The sequence below is a fragment of the Solanum lycopersicum genome, chromosome 3, assembly GCF_036512215.1.
Source record: "Solanum lycopersicum chromosome 3, SLM_r2.1".
In the NCBI taxonomy this organism is placed as follows: domain Eukaryota; kingdom Viridiplantae; phylum Streptophyta; class Magnoliopsida; order Solanales; family Solanaceae; genus Solanum; species Solanum lycopersicum.
The window spans coordinates 63,554,774-63,567,880 of NC_090802.1; the positions used below are offsets into that span (position 1 = coordinate 63,554,774).

Genomic DNA, 13,107 nt, shown 5'->3' on the forward strand with positions numbered 1-13,107 from the left:
AATTTTAAATAGAAATTGAAGGTACCCAATTATTGTTGCACAAAATTATACTAGTCCACTAGACAATAATAAAATGAAGCGTTGTTTGCACCACGAGCAAGTGAACACGTGCCGTGAGTGAAGGGGGTGCACGATAAGCCCACTCAGCTGCTCTGCTCAAGACTCAAAATGAATAGCCTCTTTCTTTATTTTTGTTGGTAAGTACTGGCAATACAAAATCGATAGGGTTTAAGGGTTTTAGGGAGAAAGGGAAACAAATGGAGAAGAATATGGCAAGTGAAGCGAAGAAGATGAATGGAGCAGGAGGAGGAGGGTTTAGGGCCAAATTGGAGCATGTATTATATAGCGGTGAGAAGAAGCACGTATTCGGTGGCATCGCCGTCATTGGCGTCCTCTTCGGTGTTCCCTGGTACTTCATGACCCGAGGTTCGTCATTCTAATTACCCTTTTATTGCAATTAACTGTTATTGAATTCAATTACTATCTCGATCTCAAATTGATTGGACTAAATGTATGAATCCTTCATATCTAATTGTCCCCATATTCAATAACAAGTTGTGCAATTTTTCTCCTACCCAGATTGCTTCCATTTGTATCTGACTTCCTTTTATTTGATGTAAGAGGTTGAACTTACCATGAATGCCTCGGATCCATATTCTTTTGTAACTTTGCTGTTCGGGCCAGCTTCCGCGTGCCTAGACTAATTCCACAATTACCTGCTACTCCTACCAACTAATAGCACAAGTATTTCTGTGTGTCAAGGCTTGGATTGATGGAAATAAATAAGCTAGAAGGGATTTGAACCTGAGACATAATTGGGTCTCTACCTACTTCATTGACCACTAGACCACATCCTTAGTTTCCCAGAATCCTCTTCTATCGTGTTGCATTTTCTCTGGCGGACCCCCCCCCCGGTCCATCCATACGTATTTTCATGGAGGCATGGTGATTAGAAAATAAGCCTACTTACACTGGTCTCTCACCCCTCAAATTAGTCATCAAAAAGATCAAGTTTTGTCTTGGCGTAATGCCATATTCATCAAGAAATAATATGGATTCATATCAAACTAGTTGGGTTGATGTATATGAAATCTCAATATCCAATTATTTTGTTCGGGGCTACTTCTCTGTAGGATTTAAATTTTGTGCCATCAAAATTACTTACCTTTAATCTGATTCCCTTCTATTTGTAACCCTGTTTCTGATCTGAGACTTCTAAAACATGAAAAGCAAAAAAGAGAATTTTCTCCCATACCAAGCATCAAAAGAAGTTCAAATTTTACCCTAGTATAGCTTAAAATGAAAAAATGCCTCTAAAGATAGAGAGATCATCAGTATTTAGGTAATCTCTGATTTAGTGACGATGTGAACCATTTTCTCCTCTGCTGTAGACTTTGCCTCATTATTACTTATTGTTTCTCATAGTGCTGGTCCCTTTGCTTTACCGGTAAACAAAATAGAATTGGTGATGATTAACACATATCTTGCTTGTTTGTTGCAATAAGACGAACAATGATGGTATTGTTTGATGTTTCCATGAGCCAAAGTTGTGTTAGAACGAGCTATGAGCTGTCGGCTGCTGCGTATTTTGCTGCTTCACTTCAAACAGATGTTACTTCAAGTGTGCTCCATAAGAAGATAAAACATAAGATATTTTCTGTTTATGGTGGTGGGTTAGGGAGGAGTCTTTTGGGTTGTTTGTTGATTTCCTCATGGATTGAATCTGTCAATATGTCTACGTCAAGAGAAACAAGTATGTGTAAATGCAAATTGTTAGAGTGGATTAGAGTTCCACATCAGTTGCAGAATGGACGGGTGGTTTACTTATATGGATCTATGCAATCCTCCATTCATGAACTAGCTTTGGGGATTGAGTTAGGCTCTCAAGTACTATATCTTTACACTAATAATATTAAGGCAACACGTGACTTTTTTTTTATAACTGAGAAATCCTTAGGACTAGTGGCGCACAGTTTGAAAATCGGCAGTTAATGAACCCACCCCTCTATCCTTCACTTGATGAGGTTGGACTGTTATTCACTCTAAATAAGGTTGAAATGTAAGGAATTCACTCCATTTTACATAATTGAGTGAAACTGGATTAGTTGATATGTATATAGTAAGAGAATTCATGAGAAACAGATGTTTACACGCCCATGCACATAAAATTTCACTCTTTTGTAGTTCTAAAAAAGCTTCATCTCATGAAAAAGATTGTTGGTATAGCTGCACCTCATTCCAGCTAAAATAATTTTGTAACTTTTGTAGTTGTAATGTTGTGCCTCACTTAGTCATTTTAAGATTCTCTAGGCGATAGAGTGTGCTGATATCTGATTTTGTTTGTCGATGGCTTCTATTGTTATGGGATTTTTTTAGGTCAAATCTATTGAAACTTGAAAGCACCTAGCCAATAGTTGTACATAAATTGATAACTAAAAGAAAAGAATTTTAAAAATTGATATCTAAAAAGATATTGAATCCTAACAGTTGCCATAAGCATAAAGCCGTCCAAAATAGTTACCCAATCATGTATGCTTATGACTTTGCAAGGTCACTATTTTCTTCATCTATTTGTATGGAGTAATGTTAATTCAATTCCAAAATGGTCAATTCAGCTTGTGGACCAACTTTATACAATATTGTACATCTTATGGAGCTGTTCTTATCACTACTTGGAGTGGTATTGTGATTGTTTTTGCTCTATTCGAGTATTCAAATATAAAGAAATAATAAATTGGTGAACAATGCTTAACGTGTTCACCCTTGATACTAATAAGGGTTCTATTGTTACTCATTTGCTGTCTGACCCTCTTCGAAGCTTTCTTACCCTTTCCCCTTTCATCCTTTTGCTTTCTTTGTAATACTTGTTCTGTTGAGAAAGGAAGATCAACCACTTTACGGGCTATACACAATGTATTGTGTCCCTCTTAACCTTTCTATCAGCATTATTGTCATAAAATATATTTGTGTTCCAGAAACTCCACTTCATGTGTGGATATGGGGAAGGGTGGAAAGCTAATGAATCTTTTTTTGGTTCTTTCTTGTTTCTTTGCAAGGCTCGAAGCAACAATCTCACCAAGATTACCTGGAGAAAGCTGATAAGGCGCGGAATGCGAGGCTCTCGGCTGGTTCATCCTCAACTAAATAATGAGAAGAGTTACTTCAAACAAGTTTCCAGTTCCAGTTCCTTCAGCGTTTTGTGTTAGGTGCATGCTGTTCCTGAAGCACTTGCATAAATGCCTCTTTTTGGACAAAACTTCTGTAATATGAACATTATATATTGCATACAAAACCAAACACGAAAAAGGAAACATAGTTTTGTGTTTTATAATAAGAAATATGAATGTTTTATTTATCAATGAGAGATGTGAATACAATTGGTAAAAGAGCAAACAAAGAGGGAATCCAAATATGTACACAATGAGCCTCCTCTACTTCCTATTGAATATGTACATGGACCTCTAACCATCTTTGATTTAAAGAAGATGGACGGATCTTACATTCTTGGGTTTTCATCCCCAAGTCATTAATTTAACATTCATATGTAAGGATTAACATGTGATGTATAGTCACGAATGCCAGCACCTTCCCATCCCATCCACTCTTCCCATAAATCCCAATCTGGTTCATGCATTCCTCTCATTGATTCATCATTACTATCATCATATTCCTCAATCATCTCCAGCTCTGCTCTTGTTTCACCTCTCAAATTACTCATCACCACCTGAAAAACACACATAATCTCACATCGGCCCAAAGATTCTAAATTACAATAACTACGTCTCAATCTCAAACAAAGTCTAGATCATATTATTCTATTTTAAAATGACGCATTTTAACAAGTTGATTTTATTGGTCAGAAAGACCCATCAAGTAAAGCCGTTTGTCTGTGGGCAGTGGATATAGAAACCGTTGGTTTATGCAAAAAGTCATATTCCATAAACATAAAGGGTCCACCACTATATTCAAATTATAAAGAAAAAAAAACGTATTTAATTATGTTGTTATTTACAAAAACAAAAATAAATTAACCGAGATAAGATCTGAGCACAAAAACTTACATCGTAAGCTTCGTTGATTTGGTGAAATTGAACACCACAATTGTTTCCTCTGCATACGTCTGGGTGATACTGTAATTCAATAAAACACATCCTATTAATTAAACTTAAAAATTCAATGAAAGGCATATAAATTCAAAATTTCCAGGTTTCATTTAAAGCAGATAACAATGGCGTACCTTAAGAGCAAGCTGTCTAAACGCCTTCCTAACTTCAGATTCAGATGCACCGGGTTGAATCTTCAAGGTCTTATACGGATCGGCAACAGCAGAAGATGAACAAACACATGAAACCCTAAATCCATTTTTACCGTTTCTAGTCTTCTTCTTCGCTGAGTTCCTCAATCGAAACAGAGACGCTGAAGCTGCTCCATAACCCCCAATACTTCCCGTCATTCCCATCGTAGCCATTGCACACAAATTTCAATGAAAATCGAAAATGATTAAATTATTCACAAATTCAAAAAGAGAATGAGATTGTTTTAATGGTTAAAAAAAAAAGGAATATAATGAAAAGGGAAATGGGTGTTTGCAGTATATATAAGCAGAAAAAGGTATGGTAATTAATTTTTTTTTGAGGTGATAATAATGGTGTGGATAATGAGGGTACGTGTCAATCTTCTTTTTTCGAGGTGACGTGTCAATCGTAGAGTGGTTTTAGTTAAATTTGCGTGGTGTAAAAAGAAGGAGAAAAAAGTGAGGCCCATTAAGGCCCAATGTTTTTTAAATCTTATCCATAAATGTAAAATTTGGTCTCTATTTGGAATCTTAGCTTCTTCCGTTTTTGACCCTTTTAATTTTCATGCGTTTAACTCGTGTCTTGACTCAAAATTATTTTTTAGATTTGATTACTGAATTTTCTTAACCAGTCATCCTAATTAATCAAATTCCGATTTTATTGGTAGACTATACTCTAATTTTTCGTGTATTAAGACATTTATTTATGTCATTTCAATTATATTTATTATTATTTTGTAGTAATTACAGTTTTACTTCAGCATTTACTGAGTTGCTTCTCGAGATCCGCATTTATGTAGAGTTGACTGATATTTAAAAAAGGATTATCTATTAAAAAAATCATTTTATTCAGTAAAAAAAGTTCTTTAATAAAAAAAATATGTTAATTGAATCAAATAATTCAGTATTAGTTTATCACATTCTTTAAACCAAAAAAAAATTCATCTTTTCTCTTTCGTATGACATTATCTGATTTGATATAATATCTATGAAAAAAATATGTTTAAAAAATTTATGATCATCTTGATATTTGTTTATCGTAAATCATTTTACGAACGGAATTTTATAATTTAAATTATTTATAAATATAATAAGATCTTGTTTTTTAACCGATGTTTAGATAATTATTAAATAAATAAAAATGAATGAACGAAGAAGAGATAATAAAAAAGTACATGAAAAATCGAACTTTCACCTACCCAATATATTTAATTAACCAAATATAGTAAAATATTTTTGGAGTAATAAAAAATGGTACAAGTAAAAAATATTGGGAGAGAGAGTGTATGAGTTGTTGGTGAGTCATTACATGTGGCTGCCTATGTAAATCCAGTTTGTACACTTTGGGAACTGTGAAATGTTGTAAGCGTCGGTGAATAGCCACAATTTTTTTTTATATAAAAAAAATAAATTTATTAGATAATGTATATCCTCATAACGAATACACGGTTTGGTTTTGGATTTTTAACACTTGTTTCCGCGGTTTAGAGTTTGAAGTTTACGAGGAAACTATTATGAAATTACTTGGTTAGTAATAAGAAATCGAGCTTTTGGGTACAAAACATTTTCCTAATAATAATTAAGAGGATTTCGAAAGTTGTGTTTTTAGAATTAGTCAAAAGATTATTAATATTAAAAAATAAAAAATGCCTCAAAAATTAACTTAATATGATTTAGAGAATTGTGTGACTTGAATTTAGTAGGGTGATTAGGAAATTGGGTATTCTTTAGGTGTATTTGTTTTTGAACTTTTACTTGTTCAAATAACAATTAAGGTGAAGCAGGGTCAGGAACGACGTACGTTGATGATAATTTGTATTAGTTTAAGAAAAATAATTAGGAAGATTTAAAGGGAAGATGAATAGTTAGAAATAATTAAGCAATTTGGTCTTTTTCTCTACCCTAAATAAAAGGGAAGAAAGAAGATAGATGTAATTTTTTATTTTATTATTTTTGAGAAAATACAAAAGTAAGAAAATGTTCAGAAAGCAAGGAGGGGAGTATTTCATCAAAATATATACTCCGTCAGTTCGGTATTATTTATCATAATTTTTATTTTTTAAAGTCAAATCAAAAAAAATCTGACTAACACTTTAAGATGTATCCTTTCATCATATTAATATGCAAAATATTGTAATTTATAGTATTTTTCATATAATTTTAGAATATTTATTTTTTTATTTAAAATATCGAATTAATTTGATTTAATTTACATTTAAAAAATAGTCCAATCAACTTTAGATAAACATAACATGACAAACAATTTCAAACGGAAAAAATATTTTTTTTAATGATAACAATATATTAAAAAATAATTATAATTTGATCGAATTGTTGATAATTTATTATATTGGATAAGTCGTTCAAAGCCTAGCAATTTGTCCATTTTGGTTATTTAGGAAACACAATGACCTTTTATATATTATCTATACAAAAAGTAATCTTTTTTATTTCGAATTAGAATTTGATTATCATTTTTATTATAATTTAAGGTAACAACTAAAGTCTCCAAGAAAAATAAACAATGCAGATATTGATGGTTTTAAAATAAAAATTGATGATTTTTTTAAATAAAAACAATCAATAAAAGTTTAATTTAACTTGAAATAACATACCTTATTTTACTTCACAAAAAAATGGAAATGGATGATAAAAATATAGGAATACTATAGTTCAAATTTAAAACTGAAAATGAACTCACACTATTTAGAGAAATAACTACTTATATCATAGGTAAATTAATAGATGAAAATGTTATGAATTCCACTAATTTTATTGATTTTGAACCAATATTAATCAGACTTCACATTTTTTTTCTTTTTTTTGGCAACGAGTATAATCCACCAAAAACATGAAAGTGAACTTTTATTGATACCTTTGGCACCACATGCTAAATTAGTAGATAAAATTCCAAAAAAGATTCCAATAAAATAAAATTTAATAAATGAGTTGGTGGCGAATAAATTTTTATTTAATTAATACATACCCTCGCTGTCAATAATGGACATTGATATTTTTATATTTTATTTTATTTTTGAACTGATATTTTATTTTATTTTATTTTTAAAAAAGCAAGTTATCCGATTGAAAATATTAGAGATTTTTTTTTTTGATAGCCAATTTTCAAAAGTACATACATAGTAAACTATGACTTTATTATTATTATTTTGCAATAAATTCAACAATTGATAGAAAATAATTTGAGGATTACTCCAAATAATTTATAGGGAAAAAAGAAGGTCCACATCATTCAAAGAAATGACAAGTTTTTGTGTTTTTTTTTTTAGGAGATAGTGATGTTAATAGATATCTACTAAATTTGCATATTTATGTTTTTGTTACCTTAAATTATCAATAATATCTTTCTCCAAACAAGTGGATTCTACACGTAAGTCATTAATCTTTAAAAAATAATATCCCAAATGATATATATATCCATGCACGTCACTTGTTGCAACTTGCTATTCATAGACGATAGTTTCATACGAACCTTTACATGTCTCTGTATAATCTTAGAGATAATATCTTCGTACCTTATATTTCCTTCTTTTAAATTTACGTGTTATTTATTATTTTTTGAGTATAAAATAATTTAATTTTTATCAGAAATTTATATATGAAATTTTTAAAAATAAAATCTCTCTCTCTATTGAAAATTCATGAATTTCTCTTCTTCCACGATACTGATATGATATATTTTATTAAACATAAATTCAAAACGATGTATTTCAAGAGCTTTTATTCTTTTTTAAATTATGTTATCTCAATCAAATTTCGCTATATAACTTAACACAGAATGAATATTATGTTTTTAAACACGCGTATAGATTATATATGATCCTAATATTTCGAAGAGAACGATCATACACTAGCCATAATACATGCATTTTTTTTTGCTATAGTTTGAGACAAATTTGGTCAAAGTTGAATTTCAAATTCAGAAAAAGCATGCTATATCTAACAATTAAAACAATGGATTTCATTTTCACAAAACAAAACAAAACATTGACGAAGAAAGTTTTTAGAAAACCATATATATATATCATCTAATTTAAAGATATTTGTCTTCAGACACTTGGAAGAAAATTTAATCCATGAAAGTTACGTTATTTATTGAAATAGTCCAAACTAAATTACGTACACAACTGGCTCCACACCACTACAACCAATCAAGTCACTATATTAAGGGGTCGTTACGTTGAATATGTTAAAAAATCTAATGCATATATTAGTTATATATACATCTTATTTAATATTATTGGGTGTATAATTTATGATACACAACAAGTCATAATATTAACAATACACGAGTTATTAATATATGGATAAGTATTAGTAAAGATAAAATTACTATTAAAACAATCCAAATCAAAACATAGATATGAAATAGTATAAATATAACTAATTTCATCATAATTAATTTTATCGTTCTTATACATTTTATGTAGTACTATTTTACAACTCTTGATAAGAATATTGAAAATGGTTTACACAAAAGATGCTAATATTTATTGTCTAATATTTGATTAATCAAGCAAAAAATATTGTTCAAAGATATTTACTGATGGAGATGATACAATAATAATAATAATAATAGAGCCATTTTTGAAAAAATTATTAGTATTTTTTTTTAGAGAGTCATTTTCTTCGTTTCTGCGGTTAAATTTAAATGTTTTCTTTGGAATAACTATTTCATAAATGCCCCCCTCTTTTTTCCTTTTTTTCTTTTTACAATTTTTGAACTTTTTTTATAACGGGGTACAATTACTTTTGAGAAATTTAAAAATTAATGAGAAAATAACAGATCATATGATAATTCAATTTTTATTTTTGTAGAAGTTAGCTTTATAAGTTAAGTAAATACTAAATCCAATATAATATAAGGCGTATATCTATGTGAATCCTCAAAAAATAACGATGGATAAAATAGGATAGATGGAAGGGCAACTTTCATATATAGCAAATAAAAAATTCATATTTGTATGCTATAGCAAAGTTTGCATAATTGCTTTCCATATCAAACATAAAAATGGTATAATTCGCTATACATATACAGTTGAAGCAAATTATATAAAACGAAGTGTATAAAACAAGAAAGAGAAAAGACACTCGAAGTGTATAAAACGAATTGTATTATTATAAGTGTATAGAACGATTATATACAATTTGAATTTGTATAAAATGAGAAAGAGAGAAAGACAAAAGAGACTTGACAAGGAATATACAATTGAATCGAATTGTATAAAACGAGAAAGAGAGAAAGGCAAAAGAAACTGGGAGAGTATTTTTTTGTATAATTATAAGTGTATAGAACGAAAATATATGTACTTGCAACGCTTTATACAAACAGAAACGCAATTTATACATTTCGCTTCTATTTGTATAAGTGAGAAAGGCGAGGGTGGCGAGCGGATATGAGAGAGTGGCGAGCGAGATCTGGAAGAGGAGAGAGGAGGAGAACAAAAATATATGTATCTATACAATTTTCCCTGCTTTATACAATTAGAAACAATTTTTATACACTTGTGTTTGTATAAAAAGTGAGGAAGCGAGCGAGAAATTGAAGGAGAGTGGCGAGCGAGATATTTGGGAGAGAGACGCCTGACAATTTTTTGCAAACATTTGCTATGGAGCACAATTAAATTAAACCCTAACTACTCCATTTATTTTAAGTTATTAGTTTACTATTATATACAATTTTTCCTACATGAAATCAGTCGTTTCGAAGCCCACAAACTAAAAAGACTTCAAAGTTTGGGCTGTTCATTAATCTAAAAAAGTGTATTTTTGGCCCATATAAGCCAATAATTGGTGGAGAGGATTTTCGTTTTCTTAGATCTTCTTTTTTGGGCAAAATCCGCACAATAACAAATATTTAGCTTATATTAGGTATTAAAGTTACAGTTCAAGAAAATTGTAATTTGTGATTATAGTTTTTCTAATTTTTGCTATTTTTCTGATTTATATAATTTGCGGTTTGAATAAATTTAAAATGTGTATAATTCATTTCTTGATTGTATAAATTCAAAATTTAATATATGTTTACTCTTGCTATTTATTTACGATTTACAAAAAAATCATAATAAATTTTCCTTTTCGCATATTGGCAAGCAAAATATATGAATAGAGTTCTGAAAAATTCTTAAATATACAAATACATATTTTGTATACATTTATCTTATTTGTATATTCGCAAACGAAATATACAAACCTCAACCTCCATAACAAATGAAATTATCGTTATGAAGTACATTTATTGAAACTATAGCTATAGAGTCTATTTTCGCCTATTATGTTTGATATTTCTAAATTTTTTCTCCTTTGGGGAAGAGGGGGGGGGGGGGGGGGGTTAAAAGAATTTTTCAGATCTATTAACAAATAAATACTCCTTTTTTTTTTTCATTTTACTTAGATATTTAATTAATTTTTCTATTTTAATAAATTAATTGATGTTTATTTACTTTTTTCTCATTATTTTCTAATTATCAAATACTAAATAAAATATTATACATAAATATAAAGAAATCATACAAAATACCTCCAATTAAATTTTTCTTAGTAGATGTATTTAGATCAATACGTAGAGATGACAATGACGTGGGGCAAGTACAAGGCAAAACCACATAAATTCGCTAAGCCTTTAATCTACTTCGCCTTGCCCTGCATAAATTCGACCCATATATCTTACTAAAAAAATTGCTAAAGACTATTTATGTATATCTAAAGCCTTCCCAACATAATTGTTTTTCTACTTCACACAATTGTTTTACAATTTATTTTAATTTTTCAGATAATGATAATCTAAATTCTAAAGTAAATTTAATCCTCAGAGTTTTGTTTATCATATGAGAAATACTTTTGAGGAAGTTAGCATCTAAAATAACCATTCATGAGATAAACATAAATTTAAGGCAGAGAGAGAGTTGCCCTGCCCTACCCCACCTACACAAATTTTAATTTTACTTTTATCTCGTTATTATTTCTATCGATATGAATTAAATTTTATATGAAACCGAAGTCAACAGAGGAGGGAGACTTTAATTATCTTCAATTGTGGATCATTTTAAGGGTGAGTTTCAATTTTTCAAACAAACAGCCAACCACTTTTTAACATAATGAATTATGATCCAATATAAGTCAATAATTGAGCCAATTCTCCACATTTTTGAGTCACCACTAGTGCTAAAAGAGTACTTGGGTCAAATTATTAAAACATATGTGGGTTGAGCATGTTGTCTGTTGATTGGCAAATTCAAGGTACAAAGAAAAATTATAAAAAAAAGGTTTGGCAATAGATGGATATATTTATTTATTTATTATTTATAAGTTTGTTGAAAACTTAATGCTTTCTGCAAAATCTACTATTTGTTATAAAATTTAATAACAAAAGAATAATATAATAATAAGGATAAAAAGAATATAATACGAGGAATAATATGAGATTAATTTTTTTTAAGCGTTCAGTAAATTTTTTAGTGTATACAACATGAATTCTTATGCTTCTATTTATAATGTAACATAGAGGCATACAAAAGGTTAATCATAAACATGACATTAACATGAATGAATATAATGAAAAAGATTATCAAAGTGAAATGTAACAAAAATAATAATTATAAAAATCGAGATTATGATTATCTTTATAATGAAAGAAAGTAATGGAGTGAATTCTTAATATATTAAACATCCACGATATATTATTTTATGTAACATTATTATACATTTATAAAAGGTCACAACTTAATTTTCAGTGGCTTCTCCAAAATTTCAAGCATATGCGGTAAACTGATGCTGTGAGGCGGAGATAGCTGCAATTCTTGTTCTTTTTTCCCTTCGATTATTTGCTTTGTTTATATTCTTATTTCAAAAATGATATGTGTACATTCTATCTTTTTTGGACCTCATTTTTTAAAATTATATTGAGTATGACTAGGAAAAATAACAAGGTATTTATGAAACTTAACTTGAGACCCCGATTCTTATTGAGTCATTTGTATTAACAAACATTTTTTATAATAATATTTTACAGTGGGTTCAAGTTAATTTTTTTTTGGGATAATGCCCAAGTACCCCCTCAACCTATGCCCGAAATCTCAGAGACACACTTATACTATACTAAGGTCCTATTACCCCCCTGAACTTATTTTATTAATAATTTTTTACCCCTTTTTAACTTACGTGGCACTATCTTGTGGGCCCAATGATGGTTGACTTTTTTTTCCGAACTAGTGCCACGTAGGCTAAAAAGGGGTAGAAAATTACATATAAAATAAGTTTAGGGGGGTAATAAGGCCTTAGTATAGTATAAGTGTGTCTCTGGGATTTCGGGCATAGGTTGAAGGGGTACTTGGGTATTTTCCCCTTTTTTTAACTAATTTTACTTGTTAAAGTATAAAATATCTATGTTCTCTATGATAATATTTTGTTATAATAAGAACAAAATCATAACAAATAATATTGTACTACAAAGAGCTTTCACTTTACTTTGATTTCACATTGTGAAAATTGAGAAAATTTGGAAAGAGAAGGGCTTACAATAAATAACATGTGAAAAACAAGCTCAACCGCGGTAGGTGTTACCTACTAGCTATTATTGAAGTGTAACCAATAAAATATAATGACGAAATTAAAATTTTTATAAAAAAAAACGTAAACACATACTCTTTTTTTTTTAAAAAAAGAAAAAGATTAAATAAAAAAATTGAGATATGAATGTATTTGAAATTTAACTATAATCATTAAAGTTGATTAATCAAAGCTAAAACAATTGAATTAGGATGCATCAATAGCTCTAACATTACATCAGAACCAAT

At 29.5% G+C, this 13,107-nt stretch overlaps 2 protein-coding genes across 2 annotated transcripts; one reads left to right on the forward strand and one right to left on the reverse strand.

Moving 5' to 3' along the window:
* The first annotated feature begins 118 nt into the window (after window positions 1–118).
* LOC101256860 (uncharacterized) lies at window positions 119–3,359 on the forward strand. The gene is made up of 2 exons (XM_004235845.5): window positions 119–426; window positions 3,057–3,359. The coding sequence occupies exons 1-2, from the start codon at window positions 258–260 to the stop codon at window positions 3,146–3,148; spliced, it is 261 nt and encodes an 86-aa protein (XP_004235893.1). The 5' UTR covers window positions 119–257; the 3' UTR covers window positions 3,149–3,359.
* Window positions 3,317–4,568, reverse strand: LOC100736525 (heat shock protein binding protein). Its single transcript, NM_001246906.2, has 3 exons — window positions 4,238–4,568; window positions 4,062–4,130; window positions 3,317–3,724 (listed from the first exon to the last, which is right to left on the reverse strand). Exons 1-3 carry the CDS (start codon window positions 4,466–4,468, stop codon window positions 3,539–3,541), a joined length of 486 nt encoding a protein of 161 aa, NP_001233835.1. The 5' UTR covers window positions 4,469–4,568; the 3' UTR covers window positions 3,317–3,538.
* Between the last annotated feature and the right edge of the window lie 8,539 nt (window positions 4,569–13,107).